This window comes from Salmo salar, chromosome 04, assembly GCF_965601325.2.
Source record: "Salmo salar chromosome 04, fSalSal1, whole genome shotgun sequence".
Classification (NCBI taxonomy): domain Eukaryota; kingdom Metazoa; phylum Chordata; class Actinopteri; order Salmoniformes; family Salmonidae; genus Salmo; species Salmo salar.
In genome coordinates, this window is record NC_138294.1 from 47,460,842 (window position 1) to 47,476,896 (window position 16,055).

Below are 16,055 nucleotides of genomic sequence, written 5' to 3' on the forward strand. Positions count from 1 at the left end.
CAAGGCAATAAAAACATGTAATTACGATGTTATTATTTAGTTATACTTTGTAGCTTTTAACAATGATTTCCATCCAAGAAAATAAAGGACTGTCTTCAAGTGTAACCAGTTATTTTAAAGAATTTCACTTTATTTTTCCTTTGTTTTTATTTTTTAGAAACACCCCACAATTTATGCAGAGGATATATACACACACGGGGCTCGTTCATCCGGGATCCTTGCATGCATTGTTTCTTTTTAAATACAAAACCTGTATGTACAGAATACATCAGAATGATTCTCGGCAGTATAGTGTGTAGATGATTCTTCCTGCTTTTTTAATCAAAGAATTGAAAGCTCAAAACAGCATGAGTGACGTAGACGTGAGGGACAAGTGGGAAAGCAGACTAGGCTAATGTGGATGGGTCTGGAGGAAGATGGTGCAGGTTTATAACATATACAGTATACCATGACACAAAGCTTACTAATGCTCTGACATGGCAACCAATTAGGAATGAACAATTCATTTGGTTTTAGGATTACCGAAGTATAAGGCTTGTATGAAAGTTGTTTGATATAAAGAATAAGGAACAATAGCTGGTAATTATGTTCTGTCAACAAACAATTGTAAATCTTTATGTCTTGTGTCAAGAAAAGCTCAAGGAATGATCGCTGTGTCCAACTCAAACACCAGTTAAAGAGTCTTGTCACATTGGTAGGCTACTTGATGACTATAATTACAACTAAGCCTTGTTGAAGTGTTGCCTTGAGGGCCTTGGGACTTTAAAATAGAGGAGATGGGCTATGTTGCATGTTTCTGGGATGAGTATAGAGATAAACAAATGGGAACACTAACTATTTATAAGTCAGAGACAACAGCTCTTGTTCTGGCGATGTAGTGGGGTGGGTGTTCACTGGCAGATAAAAGACGCGTAAGGCATTCTGAACAGGGGAGGCAGCCAAACGGAATACATACCGAAACCACCAATCATCACTTAGAACATAATAAAATCATCTATACACAAAAATGTAACTGCATCAGAGATACATTCCCAAAAACGTTAGTCAAAGCACAGCACATTCCAATCAACAGATAAACAGACACAAAGCCAACTAAAAGAATGGAATGTTCTCTCTTGTATTGGCAATGTATTTACAGCATCCCAGCATCATGACATTAATAAAATGCTTGACCTTTAAAAAACTGTGACCATACATGAGCTACACACACACACACACACACACACACACACACACACACACACACAGCAAATAAGAGATGAGCTTCATTGGGAAAGTGACAGTAAAAAAAACGATAGACATGGGAGTGGGAACAACAGTATTACTGACAACATAAACAGCAGTATGAGTAAGGAGTGTCCACATCACCAACAAACTAACATGGTCCAAGTACACCAAGACAGTCGTGAAGAGGGCACGACAAAACCTATTCCCCCCGCATGTGACTGAAATGATTTGGCATGGGTCTTTAATAACTCTATATTACCTATATAACTCACATATTACCTCAACTAACCGGTGCCCCCGCACATTCACTCTGTACCGGTACCCCCCCCCCCCCTGTATATAGTCTCGCTATTGTTATTTTACTGCTGCTATTTAATTACTTGTTACTTTTATTTGTTATTCCTATCCGTATTTTTTAAAACTGCATTGTTGGTTAGGGGCTCGTAAGTAAGCATTTCACAGTAGGTCTACACCTGTTGTATTCGGTGCATGTGACTAATAAAATGTGATTTGAAATACCATTGTTCCTGCATCCCACACAAAAGCACATTTGAAGTTAGGAATGGATATTTGCAATAATAGGACCATCATTACTAAATGGAAACCAAATGAAACTCCCTTTAAGTGAAACTATTCGCAGCAGGAACAATGGTTTAGATTTCCTGCAATTTGAGGTTAATTGAATCGGACTTTGAGACACCTAAGGACAAACCGTACCCAAAAGCTAATATATTAATATGTTTTTTTAAACACTAATTTGTTTACAAACCTGATAGCTATACTTTTAGTTAATGTTTGAGACAGCTTTTTGGCTATTAGCCAATCGGGGGTTTCTCAACGAGATCAAGGCACGTGAATGCATCCAACTGGTATTTACGTTTTCACAACTGGTAAATTCCTACCTCCCACTCAAGGATGAGACAAGTTTTCCACTAGTAATTACCAGTTGGAGGGCTGTTCAAATGGATTTTTCCTAGTTGTATGTGGTAAACATAGAGAATGGTAGAGATCTTCATACATGTTTCATTATGGCCTCTGTGAGCGCACAGGCAGCGCCATTGAGGCTGTAGTCAATTTGACTACTTCTGTGAGTTGGCAAACAAACTGAAAGGGTGCATACTGCCATCTAGAGTGTGTTGTTTGAACAGGTATAAAGCCAAGGATGGCAATTTACTGCCACCTAGAGTTATGGAATGTTTGCTCATGAGTATAATTTATTGGTTGATGCCTCCTGATGACCCGGATGGAATGATGTGATCCTTCCTTCACCCACAGGAAGTCCCACCCAGTTGACTCCTTTAAAAATGGTGAAGCCCTCAATGGCAATGCCAAAACAAGTTTTATCAAATAGAGTCCTCTATCTAACTCTATGGTGGTAAATTACCACTTCCCACTATTTGTATTTTTACAAATGCAGCATTAAAGCAGGACAATATCATCAGTTTGGAGCTAAAAACTCCTGTCACATAACTTAAGGGGGTCATCAGGGATGAAACAAACAAACAAACAAAGCACATAAATAGAAAAAAATAAATAGATAAATAGTCTCCCTGAAAATATGTAAGATTAATCTATGGGATCACCTAATTGCTTATTTTGTTTTCCTTATTCGACGTTTTGCAGATGTGAATCCAACCAGAGGAGCAAGTTGTAAACTTAAAGATGAAATATTTCAACATAATAAAAAAAGTTTCAAAAAAAATATGTTTCATTGCATCAAATGACCAAAAGATAAAATCTCAGGATTGTATGTGTATATGGTACAATATCCCAACAACATACCCCTGTGCTTTCAACTAGTCCTATTGAAAATGAACATGTGGTTCAAATCAAAGCTACATGCAGTCACAGTAGTCTTATGTCTTTAGGTCTGCATTTGACAGAAGGTCCCGTGACAGTGGGATGGCTCTCTCGTATACTGTACAGTGTGGTGAGCTATTAAAACCACCTGCAGTACCTCAGAGCATCCTCCCTTCACCACAGCAGAGCAGTAGACAGATGGGTCACTGAACATGAGACCAACACCATCAGCAACCTTGTGCAGGTGAGAAAGTCTCTACGCGGATGTGCTGCAGTTTTAACATCCATCTGAATCATGGACACCATGCTTTTAAAAGTAAACTTAGCATTCTTCCCCCAAATAGCACTGTTATGGACAGTACAATAACTCTAGTCAAATGCAGACTGTAAGAAGTGTGTGTACTGGGGTTTAGCTACTGCTGGCTCCTCTGAGGTAAAGCACTGTTAAGGACATCCCAAGCTTTACCTCTGAGATATCAAACAGAGGTATACTGTGATAGAACACAATGCTCTTGTACAAATATGACTCAAAATCCAATTTGAATGCTAATTTGTTCTACAAAGAAAAGTCAAAGAGGTTAAGGACCACTTGAGTTATGTGGTATGGCTGGTGGGCCTGCATGCAGTTAAGTTCTCTGGGTAAGAGTGTGAGTACATGCCTTTAAAACAGCTATCGCTTCACTACCAATGTATTTTAATACCGAGAGTTGAAAACCCAGTGACTTCAGTGTTGGCACCACTAGGTTCAATGGTGTCTGACCATGGGCCAGTCAATATCACCATGGTGACAGACAGGTCTTCATCTTCACTGCGATTCCCTCCTTAGTCTGACCTCTGACCTGGCTTTATGTTCACCAGCACTCATAAAGTCCACACTGCGCAGGTCACACAGAGTCACACTGGTACTCTACACACACACACAGTACAGTAGGGTCCCCTGAGGGTAGGACATGACAGAAGCTAACAATCTGATGGATGGGAGGCAGGTCCCAGCTGACATCATATAGAGGATCTGAATGAACCCCTCCATCTCCTGGCTCAATCAGCTGATAATGGACTCCATGCAACCCCCGGCCCCTCGCCCCTAAGGGTTCTCTGGTGATGAGCGGAGCGGGCTGGAAGCCCCCTCCTCTGTGGGGTGTAGGACTGAGGGGGTGAATGGCTTGACTGGACAGGGTGGGTGGAGGCAGTGTCCAGGCTGCTGTTAGACAGCAGACAGCTGGGTGGGCTTGGAGGCTGGCAGATCCAGTAGAGCCTGGACAGTCATGCCCACCTTCACCAGCCCACGCTCCTCTAGGATGTGGTGGGGCAAACACAGCTTGTCCTGCCAGGGCCAAAACACAGCATGCAGTCATCACCAGACCTTTCAAAACACTTAAAAGGACAGTACAAGTGAATTGATGTTTATATCTCTGTCATGCTGCTCTGGGTATCAGTCTATTTATTTGTTGAAAGATGTTGTTGTTGGCAAGACAACGCAGTTGGCTAAACCCCAAAGAGTGGCACAGCTCAACCTATCCACATTAACTTCAGTAAATCGGACAAAAGTTTATTTACAGATGGTTATCCAAAGATGTTTTTCATATCTGTAGCTGTTCTCCTGGTTAGGGAGTGTACCACAACTGGGGAAAGAGGAATATCAGATCTATGGGTGATGACAGCCGTGGTATATCAGATCTATGGGTGATGACAGCCGTGGTATATCAGATCTATGGGTGATGACTGCCGTGGTATATCAGATTGTATACCAAGGGTTTGACAAAACATATATTTTTTTGTACGGCTCTAATTACGTTGGTAACCAGTTTATAATAGCAATAAGGCACCTTGGGGTTTGTGTTATATGACCAATATACTATGGCTAAAGGCTGTATCCAGGCACTCCGCATTGTGTTGTACATAAGAACAGCCCTTAGCTGTGGTATATTGGCCATATACCACACACCCTTGGGCCTTATTGCTTAATTAAGTGGTGTGTGTTTACCTGTGGCACACCAAGCTTCTTACAGGCATCCAGGAAGTTTTCCACATTCCTGCGACACTTGGCCATGCTAAGCTTCGGCTGTGGGACAGAGTTGGTCAACAGTTACAGCCATTTTGTTTATTCTCGGCTGGTGGTTTGCTTCGGCTTTGGGGATTTCAAACAACAGGTTTTCAACTGGTGCTTACCACTGCGGGCGAGGGTACATGGATGCTGGCCACCGACCGAGGACGAATGTGATTGGCCAGATGGCACAAGACAACGCCATCCATCAGAGCAGCTCCCACATCGTCCGGCAGCAAGACCTTCAGTCTGGACTCCAGGTTCTAAGAGGAGTCACAGAAACAACACGCTCAACATGGATTCTGTAGATCCCTGTGGAATACTGTCGATCACCTACTACAACCGCTATCGCAAGACATGGAGGAAGATTATTTTACAGGAAGATTATTATACAGGAAGATTATTTTACAGGAGGAGTTTGAAGTAACCCACAGTGTTACCCAGAGTGACCCACCGGGATACTGTGCTACCTGCAGCTGTCTGGAGGAACAAGTAGTGACACGTTGAGAATTCCGAGGAACTCCAGACAACATTAAAGAGCCCATTCAAGGCCCATCAGAGGAAAACATCACAGAATTGTAGTATTATACTGTATTCTTTGGTAAACTCAGTCAACTGCTCACTGTCAACTCTGCCAATAGACTATTTTGTTCACACCTCTGTTGGAAAGCTGGTGATTTTCCATAGCCGTTTCACTCGTACCCGTATACAGGTTGAAAAGGGCAGATTTGGGCATAGATAAACAGCTAAATTGTAACGTAACATCACAGCGCTGCATGGGTTTTGACTGACAGCCGTTCTGAACTTGACGGACCTCGGGTGATAAGAAGTTGCCCTCCTGCTAATTGTGCAACTTTAGGACATTTTCTGTTGTCCAAGTGAAGGAAATGCTGTAAATAAAGATGACTGTGTATTTTGAAAGATAAGACGTTGAGGAGTAAAATAAATACCGCTTTGATGTCATACAAGCAAGCCGTGCACTTCACATTTCCATATCATAAAACTCATGTCATATACAGCATCAACCTTTACGATCACTATGTTTGATGTACAGTTACAAGATGACATGGCGTCATACCCTGGGATGTTCTGAACAGATTGAGGTGAACTGTTGTGTCCTCACCTTTGGTCTAATAGTTTTACCATCATCTCTAAACTCTTCCCTTTGAATTGCTACCATGGTTATGCATATGCTTTTCATATTTCTTCTGTAAGAAATATTATTTCAATTTATCCTCATCCATATAGGCCAATAAGGGGTTAAAATTAATGAAGAAATAATGCAGGAAATTTGTATAATGAAAAGGACTGCTACATAACACCTTTTGTGAAGTCTATAAAGTCTAAATCAGGTTATTGGTGGTGTCTTTTGATCATGGTGTGTCATCCTGTGTTTTCTGAACCTCCTGACCTGCCGTAGGAGGCCAACCTGCTCCATCTCCTCCCTCAGGTGTTCCATCTTCCTCCGCATGGTGAAACTGGGGTCTGACGGCTCCTGACGGCTGCTTCGACAAAAAGCTATGACAACATATAGGAAACATAGCGTGTGACAAGTTAGGCCCGTAGGCTATACTGTACATTGGCTACATTTTATACTGTACATTGCATTATATTTTACATTTTCGTCATTTAGCAGACGCTCTTATCCAGAGTGACTTACAGTAGTGAATGCATACATTTCATTTCATGCATACTTGCCCCCCGTGGGAATCGAACCCACAACACTGGCGTTGCACACACCATGCTGGCGTTGCAAACACCATGCTCTACCAACTGAGCCACAGGGAATCTATATCGTTGTCAAAGGAGATTGTTATTCTTAGCCCTGTCTACGGTACCCATGTGGAAGACAGGAGTTTGGCGTGTTAGGGCAGCACAGCATTTGTTGATGGAAGTTTTTCCCGGTCATTATCAGTGAATAAAAAGATAAACACCAACCTTGATCCGTTTGTCATCTGTAAGCTGATCAAAACGCAATCTACACCGCAATCTACACTGGGCAACCATTACTGTAACTTTGGAATGTCCAGACCATGGTTACTTCTAGGCCAGTGGAATGTGTATTTCAGTGTCAAACAAGTTTTGTTTAGTTACTCCCTTTAGTGTGGAAATCCTGAGCCCTCACTAAAGATGTACATGCATGGAGGATAATAAATACTATACATTATATAATAAAAAACTATTGCTACTCCTAAGGAAACTCCTTAGTAGCCTTTCTGTGGGTTCAACACAACATTTCTTCGTTTTTGTAAACTATTTATTGATAGCCGAATACCATGGAAATTCCACTGAACTCCTCCAACAATTTTACTTGGAAGTACAGTTCAGAAGGTCATCTCATGCATCATTGTTAACTTTGTCTCTTTTGCATTGGTAACTGGAACTGCAGTCAAAATGTCCAGTGATTGACCGGGGAGCACAGAACAGAGTGTAACGGTCAGGAACACATTGCCCTGTTTGTTGGATTTCTATGAAATCCCTAAATAGTTCCTCTTCTCTATTTATATAATTTTTAAATGGGGAATATGCAGTTCAAACAAAGTGCCACTGATTTGGTAAACAGCTGAGGGATGGGGCTGGAGAAAAGTAACCACTCACAAATTCATAGAGCTATGGATGCAAGGACTGACCATGATATCAAAATTATATGCTGAGGCTATACATGTTTTATTTAAAAAACAAAAAAAATTACAATTAAATTGTTTACAAACAATTGAGTAAAAAAGCGTATGTTCTGATGGGGTACGGGTTGAACTAAGCTCATGAGGCATTTCTAAGTAAAATTATTCAAGAGTCAATACACTACCAAAACGCCTACGAGAGCGAGAGCGAGATAGATATATATCCATCTAGATAGGTGAATATCACATATGGAATCATGTAGTAACCAAAAAAAGTGTTAAACAAATCAAAATATATTTTATATTTGACATTCTTCAAATAGCCAGACTTTGCCTTGACAGCTTTGCACACGCTTGCACTCTCAACTACACTACAGTTCAAAAGTTTGGGGTCACTTAAAAATGTCCTTGTTTTTAAAAGAAAAGCACATTTTTTTTGTACATTAAAATATCATCAAATTGATCAGAAATACAGTATAGACATTGTTAATGTTGTAAATGATAATTGTAGCTGGAAACAGCTGATTTCTTAATGGAATGCCTACATAGGCGTACAGAGCCCCATTATCAGTAACCATCACTCCTGTGTTCCAATGTCACGTTGTGTTAGAAATCCAAGTTGACCATTTTAAAAGGCTGAAAACTGTTCTAATTAAAGAAGCAATAAAACTGCCCTTCTTTAGACTAGTTGAGTATCTGGAGCATCAGCATTTGTGGGTTCGATTACAGGCTCAAAATGGCCAGAAACAAAGACATTTCCTCTGAAACTCGTCAGTCTATTCTTGTTCTGAGAAATGAAGGTGAGAAATTGCCAAGAAACTAAAGATCTGGTACAAGGCTGTGTACTACTCCCTTCACAGAACAGCGCAAACAGGTTCTAGCCAGAATAGAAAGAGGAAAGGGAGGCCCTGGTGCACAACTGAGCAAGAAAGAAAGTACATTCGTGTCTAGTTAGAGAAACAGGCGTCTCACAAGTCCTCAACTGGGAGCTTCTTTAAATAGTACCCACAAAACACCAGTCGCAACGTCAACAGTGAAGAGGCAACTCCGGGATGCTGGCCTTCTAGGCACAGTTGCAAAGAAAAAGCCATATCTCAGACTGGCCAATAAAAAGAAAAATATGAAGATGGGCAAAAGAACACAGACACTGGACAGAGGAACTCTGCCTAGAAGGCCAGCATCCCGGAGTTGCCTCTTCACTGTTGACGTTGAGACTGGCGTTTTGCAGGTGCGATTTAATGAAGCTGCCAGTTGAGGACTCCAATGAATTTATCCTCTGCAGCAGAGGTAACTCTGGGTCTTCCTTTCCTGTGGCGGTCCTCACGAGAGCGAGTTTCGTCATAGCACTTGATGGTTTTTGCGACTGCACTTGAAGAAACTTTCAAAGTCCTTGAAATTTTCCGCATTGACTGACCTTCATGTCTTAAAGTAATGATGGACTTTCGTTTCTCTTTGCTTATTTGAGCTGTTCTTGCCATAATATGGCCTTGGTCTTTTACCAAATAAGGCGATCTTCTGTATACCCCCCTACCTTGCCACAACACAACTGATTGGCTCAAACGCATTAAGAAGAAAGGAAATTCCACAAATTAACTTTTAAGAAGGCACACCTGTCAATTGAAATGCATTCCAGGTGACTACCTCATAAAGCTGGTTGAGAGAATGCCAAGAGTGTACAAAGTGGTCATCAAGGCAAAGGGTGGCTATTTGAAGAATCTCAATTATAAATTATGATGTTTAACACTTTTTTGGTTACTACATGATTCCATATGTGTTATTTCATAGTTTTGATGTCTTCACTATTATTCTACAATGTAGAAAATAGTAAAAAATAAAGAAAATCCCTTGAATGAGTAGGTGTTCTAAAACTTTTGACTGGTAGTGTATGTCATTAATTTAAATTGATGTAGCAATCACAGATTGCCCCTTTAAAGCCGCCCAGAGGTAAATTCAACCTTTTACGTGTACGAAAAAGTATGCATGGACTACTGGATAAGAGCTTCTACTAAATTACTGATATGTAAAATGTACACACAACAGTTGACATTGATTGTATTTGCATCACACAAAAATATCTTGAGTCACACATAATGATAACTATATGGGGTATGACATTTAGCTCATCACCCTCATTTAGCTCAGCACCCTCCCAAGCAAAAAGGCAGTAACTGCTCATTTGGTCGAAAATGAGTTAAGGTCATTTTTGTTACATTAAATACATGCTTAATCATGTGGACAAGTATCCTGCCTCTATTGTATTGTGTTTTGGAGAAAATGGAGGTCGTATTAGCAGTAACTGCAAAAAGTTACTGTGAAACCAAAGTAAATGGCAGTAACTGAACTTACTGCCTTTTAGCTCGGTTTCAACCTGCCCTTGGCTGCAGTTACTGCGTTTTACCTTGGTTTCATATCATTTTATTCTGATAGTGATGCAATCGAACCTGTAAGATGCTGACTGACAGCTCCACACACACACATTGATAATCTACAGATACAACACCATGGCACAGCATTCCCGGGGGAAAATGATGGTTGAACTTGCTCTGAAACGCCGACATCCAGACACTGGTAAGAACGAGCTAGCTAAGTAGATCTGAGATCAAAATTAATTAGTTAGCTAGCAATATGAATATGAACATGTAAATATGTTTAAAATATATTCTTAAAGCTGTTATTTATTGAATCAGTCAAAAAAGTGTATTTTGAAAAAAATACAAATAGAATGTTATTAGCATGTTATTATGTTATAATGCTATTATTACAATCTCATGGTCATTTTTTATAATTTGTATTATCTTACATCATACTTCTATCATGTTCCATCAATATATATATATATTACAAGACAGGTAATCATTTCATGTAATTCAAACAATTGCAGTGCTGCTTTTCACATTTATTCTTATAACAAGACATGGGCTACTTGTCAAACACAGTATGTAATGTGACTGACGCAGACCCTACATCTCTATGTAAATTCAACTGGTATCTTAGTGGAAGACACACAAAGGATGCAGTTTCATCTCTGTTACACTGTCAGTAATTACACTCCTCTTGTACTAATAGCATAAATGAGAAGTATAGTAAACTAACAAATGAAAATGGCAGATACTGCTCTTTGCTTTGGTATTACCCTGCAATTTATAACTGATAAGGGATTTATATGTTTAAATGTAATGATTAAATAATTCTACCCTGAAACTTAACTATTAGTGATTATTAGTTATGTAGCATGTATAGTGAATAATTAAAGTACTAAACGTAAGTCCCATAATGTTTAGTAGAGACCTGTGAGGAAGAGAAATGTATGTGTGTATGTGTGTGCCTAAGAGAATACCGAGAACAATTGAGACTGTTTGGCTCGACGTGGCTAGAACTCAGAAATGTATCATAGGACAGGGAGTACTTCTCAAGGTTCCTCTAATCTCGGGGGAATGGAACGGACAGCGCTAGGTAGTGATAAACAGTGGTGAGAACTCTGGGGAGGGATACAACTCACCTACTGTTCGTGTGTATGTATGTGCGTAGGATATCTACTGTTTGTGTGGATGTATGTGCGTAAGTAGGGAATGAACTATAAAATGAATGTCTCTGTATTATGGACTTCAGAACATTCTCTGAATAAACTGTACGAACCTTTTGCATAAGCTGAGTCTTTGCCTAATTATTATTAACCCAGTGTCTTACAAACCTTGGGGATTAGTCAAAGCTTATTGATTGTTAGTTATTATCATTGGGATTGAAAATTATCTTGACAATAACATATCATGCCAAGGAAGAAGGCAGTAACTGCCGTTTAAGGGTCAAAGGTCATGTCAGAGGTCAGGGTCAACATGAATAAAACAATGTACTCATAGTAAGGCAACAGATCATTGCATCTCCAATGATCTCCCTAGAATTCATTTGGCTGGACAATTAAAAAAACTTTAAAGCCATTTTTCTCAGCTCCACTCTATGAGCAGTTACTGCCTTTTTGCTTGAGAGAGCAGAATAGAATGCCGAAGACGTCATAAGCAATGTATCGCCATGCTTGGGACTTGCCCTGACTGACAAGCTGTATCAGTCCATACTTCACCAGAATCACTATATTACATTACAGATACAGTAAAATGGCACGATTAATAGCCTGCATCATAATTGCACAACAACCTATTCAAACTCATTGCTCCACCACATGTTCTCTGTTTTACAATTATTTAGAGTTAAAAACCTTGACTTGAAAATATGTGCCACTTGTATTGCCTAATCATACAATAATAAATAAAATCCTTATAAAAGGAATGACTAACCCCTGAACAGTTTAATTCATACAGGCTTACCTGATCTTGGTTTAAGGCCAAACACTGTGAGGGTGGTGCTGAAATCAGCGTTCCGCAATACCTCCTGCACACAAAATACATCATTTGATTATTGGTCAGACAGAACAACCAATGAGGATATTTGCTTGAGTATGTGCTTACATAATTTGATTGTAATGTGCTTTTACTGTGCATGTGATTGGATAGCGAATCTCACCTCACACTCGTCATTCCCACTGGAGTTTCTTCGGGCACTCTGGCACTTGTTCTGTGAGAAGAGAAGATGCATTAAGAAAAATATTTAATCCATGCCCTAGAACCTAGTTCGCAGTATTGTAAATTGCTCTTCGTTACTCTTTTTTTGTATGGTCATTAGCAGAGTTTACGTGATCTAAATTTTTGCTTCACGACTCCAGCAATTTGTAAAAATGAAAAAGTAGATATGAGCCACAGTTTAAAAACTCTGTGGATAGTGCTAAAACAATGCGATATCTGAATTCTGCCCTCAGGCTTGGAGGGAAGCAAAAGTACTTAAGCTACTCAAGAATAGTAAAGCCCCCTTTACTGGCTCAAAAAGCCAACCAATCAGCCTGTTACCAACCCTTAGTAAAACGTTGGGAAAAAATTGTGTTTGTCCAGATACAATGCTATTTTACTGTGAACAAATTGACTTTCAGGACGCTTATAGGGAAGGACACACAACAAGCACGGCACTTACACACAAATGACCGATGATTGGCTGAGAGAAATTGATTGTGGGAGCTGTTTTGTTAGACTTATAGATTATAGTCTGCTGCTGGAAAAACTTGTGTTATGGCTTAATACCCCCTGCTATATAGTGGATAAAGACTTACCTGTCTAACAGAACAGAGAGTGTGTTGTTTAATGGAATCCAGGTAGAATCAGGAATTCCACAGGGCAGCGGTCTAGGCCCCTTACTTTTTTCAATCTTTACTAATGACATGCCAGCAGATTTGAGTAAAGCCAGTGTGTCTATAGCGCATTCGGAAAATTATTCAGACCTCTTAACTTTTTCCACATTTTGGTACGTTACAGGCTTATTCTAAAATGTATTTGCCCCCCCCCATCAATACACACACAATACCCCATCATGAAATAATAAAAAAATGGAAATATCACATTTACATAAGTATTCAGACTCAGTACTTTGTTGAAGCACCTTTGGCAGCGATTACAGCCTTGAGTATGACGCTACAAGCTTGGCACACCTTTATTTGGGGAGTTTCTCCCATTCTTCTCTGCAGATCCTCTCAAGCTCTGTCAGGTTGGATGAGGAGCATCGCTGCACAGCTATTTTCAGGTCTCTCCAGAGATATTCAATCGGGTTCAAGTCCGGGCTCTGGCTGGGCCACTCAAGGACATTCAGAGACTTGTCCCGAAGCCACTCTTGCGTTGTCGTGGCTGTGCGCTTAGGGTCGTTGTCCTGTTGGAAGGTGAACCTTCGCCCCAGTATGAGGTCCTGAGTGCTCTGGAGCAGGTTTTCATCAAGGATCTCCCTGTACTTTGCTCAATTTATCTTTCCCTCGAGCCTGACTAGTCACCCAGTCCCTGCTACTGAAAAACATCCCCACAGCATGATGCTGCCACCCCCATGCTTCACTGTAGGGATGGTGCCAGGTTTCCTCCAGACGTGAAGCTTGGCATTCAGGCTAAAGAGTTCAATCTTGGTTTCATCAGACCAGAGAATCTTGTTTCTCATGGTCAGAGTACTTTAGGTGCCTTTTGGCAAACTCCAAGTGGGCTGTCATGTGCCTTTTACTGAGGAGTGGCTTCCATCTGGCTTCTCCCATCTCCACAGAGGGACTCTGGAGCTCTGTCAGAGTGACCATCGGGTTCTTGGTCACCTCCCAGACCAAGGCCCTTCTCCCCCCGATTGCTCAGTTTGCCCGGGCGGCCAGCTCCACAGTGTTCTTGGGGACCTTCAATGCTGCAGACTATTTTTGGTACCCTTCCCTAGATCTGTGCCTCGACACAATCCTGTCTCGGAGCTCTACGGACAATTCCTTTGACCTCAAGGCTTGGATTTTGCTCTGACATGCACGGTCAACTGTGGGACCTTACATAGACAGGTGTGTGCCTTTCCAAATAATGTCCAATCAATTGAATTTACCACAGGTGGATTCCAATCAAGTTGTAGAAACTCAATTAAAAGCTCAATGTTGAGTCTCATAGGTCTGAATACTTATGTAAATAAGGTATCAGTTTTTTATTTTTAATACATTTGCCAACATTTCTAAAAACCTGTTTTCACTTTATCATTATGGGGTATTGTATAACGTAACAAAATTTGGAAAAAGGGAAGGGGTTTGAATACTTTCCAAATGTACTGTATTGTACACGTAAGCTACTACAGCGAGTGAAATGACTGCAACAACCTCTTAATGATCGACCCTTTTTTTCCATTTTTGCCTAAAATGACATACCCAAATATAACGGCCTCAGGCCCTGAAGCAAGGATATGCATATTCTTGGTACCATTTGAAAGGAAACACTTTGAAGATTGTGGAAATGTGAACGGAATGTAGGAGAATATAACACAAAAGATCTGGTAAAACATAATACAAATAAAAAAAACACCTGTTCTTTTGTATTTTTTTGTACCATCATCTTTGAAATGCGAGAGAAAGGCCATGTCTTGCTCCCAGACAAACTAAACAACTTCTTTGCTCAATTTGAGGACAATACAGTGCCACTGACATGGCCCGCCACCAAAACCTTCAGGCTCTCCTTCACCGCAGCCAATGTGACTAAAACATTTAAACGTATTAACCTCGCAAGGCTGCCGGCCCAGACGGCATCCCTAGCCGCTGCTTCAGAGCATGCGCAGACCAGCTGGCTGGTGTGTTTACGGACATAGTCAATCAATCCCTATCCCAGTCTGCTGTCCCCACATGTTTCAACAGGGCCACCATTGTTCCTGTTCCCAAGAAAGCTAAGGTGACTGAGCTAAACGACTATTGCCCAATAGCACTCACTTCCGTCATCATGAAGTGCTTTGAGAGACTAGTCAAGGATCATATCACCTCCACCCTACCTGACACCCTAGACCCACTCCAAATTGCTTACCGCCCCAATAGATCCACAGACGACGCAATCGCAATCACACTGCATACTGCCCTAACCCACCTGGACAAGAGGAATACCTATGTAAGAAAGCTGTTCATCAACTACAGCTCAGCATTTAAAGAGCAGCAGTTAGTTTAAGAAAGGGTGGCAAGGAATATGTTAGTCCTAAATATTAAAAAAACTAAAAGCATTTGGGACAAATCATTCACTAAACCCTAAACCTCAACTAAATCTTGTGATTAATAAAGTGGAATTTGAGCAAGTTGAGGTGACTAAACTGCTTGGAGTAACCCTGGTTTGTAAACTGTCGCGGTCAAACATGTTGATTCAACAGTAGCTAAGATGGGGAGAAGTCTGTCCATAATAAAGCGCTGCTCTGCCTACACTCAACAAGGCAGGTCGTGCAGGCCCTAGTTTTGTCGCACCTGGACTACAGGCGTGGTCAGACGCCACAAAGAGGGACCTTGGAAAATTACAATTAGCTCAGAACAGGGCAGCACGGCTGGCCCTTAAATGTACACGGAGAGCTAACATTAATAACATGAATGTAAGTCTCTCATGGCTCAAAGTGGAGGAGAGATTGACTTCATCACTACTTGTTTTTGTAAGAATTGTTGACAAGCTGAATGCACCAAGCTGTCTGTTTAAACTACTAGCACACAGCTCAGACACTCATGCATACCCCACAAGACATACCACCAGAGGTCTCTTCACAGTCCCCAAGTCAAGAACAGAGTATGGGAGGCGCAAAGTACTACATAGAGCCATGACTACATGGAACTCTTTTCCACATCAGGAAACTAATGCCAGCAGTAGAATCATATAATATATTTTTTTTAAAGACACCTTATGGAAAGTGGAGACTGTGAAGAGACGCACACAGTCACGCTTAAACATACACATGATAAGACACACACGTACAGATGGATTTTGTATTGTAGCTATGTGGTAGTAGAGTAGTGGCCTAAGGGAACACAC

At 40.8% G+C, this 16,055-nt stretch overlaps 1 protein-coding gene across 4 annotated transcripts in view; it reads right to left on the bottom strand.

Annotated features, from left to right (window-relative positions):
* Positions 1 to 109: 109 nt before the first annotated feature.
* LOC106603105 (leucine-rich repeat and calponin homology domain-containing protein 2) overlaps positions 110 to 16,055 on the bottom strand; it is a 76,172-nt gene continuing 60,226 nt past the window's right edge. For all 4 annotated transcript variants that reach the window (XM_014196333.3, XM_014196332.3, XM_014196331.3 and 1 more), the window contains 6 exons: positions 12,208 to 12,258; positions 12,012 to 12,075; positions 6,483 to 6,589; positions 5,197 to 5,334; positions 5,012 to 5,089; positions 110 to 4,351 (listed from right to left, as the gene is read on the bottom strand). In XM_014196333.3, coding sequence (XP_014051808.1) covers positions 4,232 to 4,351; positions 5,012 to 5,089; positions 5,197 to 5,334; positions 6,483 to 6,589; positions 12,012 to 12,075; positions 12,208 to 12,258 — 558 coding nt within the window. In that variant the 3' untranslated portion in view covers positions 110 to 4,231. The remainder of the gene's footprint in view (positions 4,352 to 5,011; positions 5,090 to 5,196; positions 5,335 to 6,482; positions 6,590 to 12,011; positions 12,076 to 12,207; positions 12,259 to 16,055) is intronic.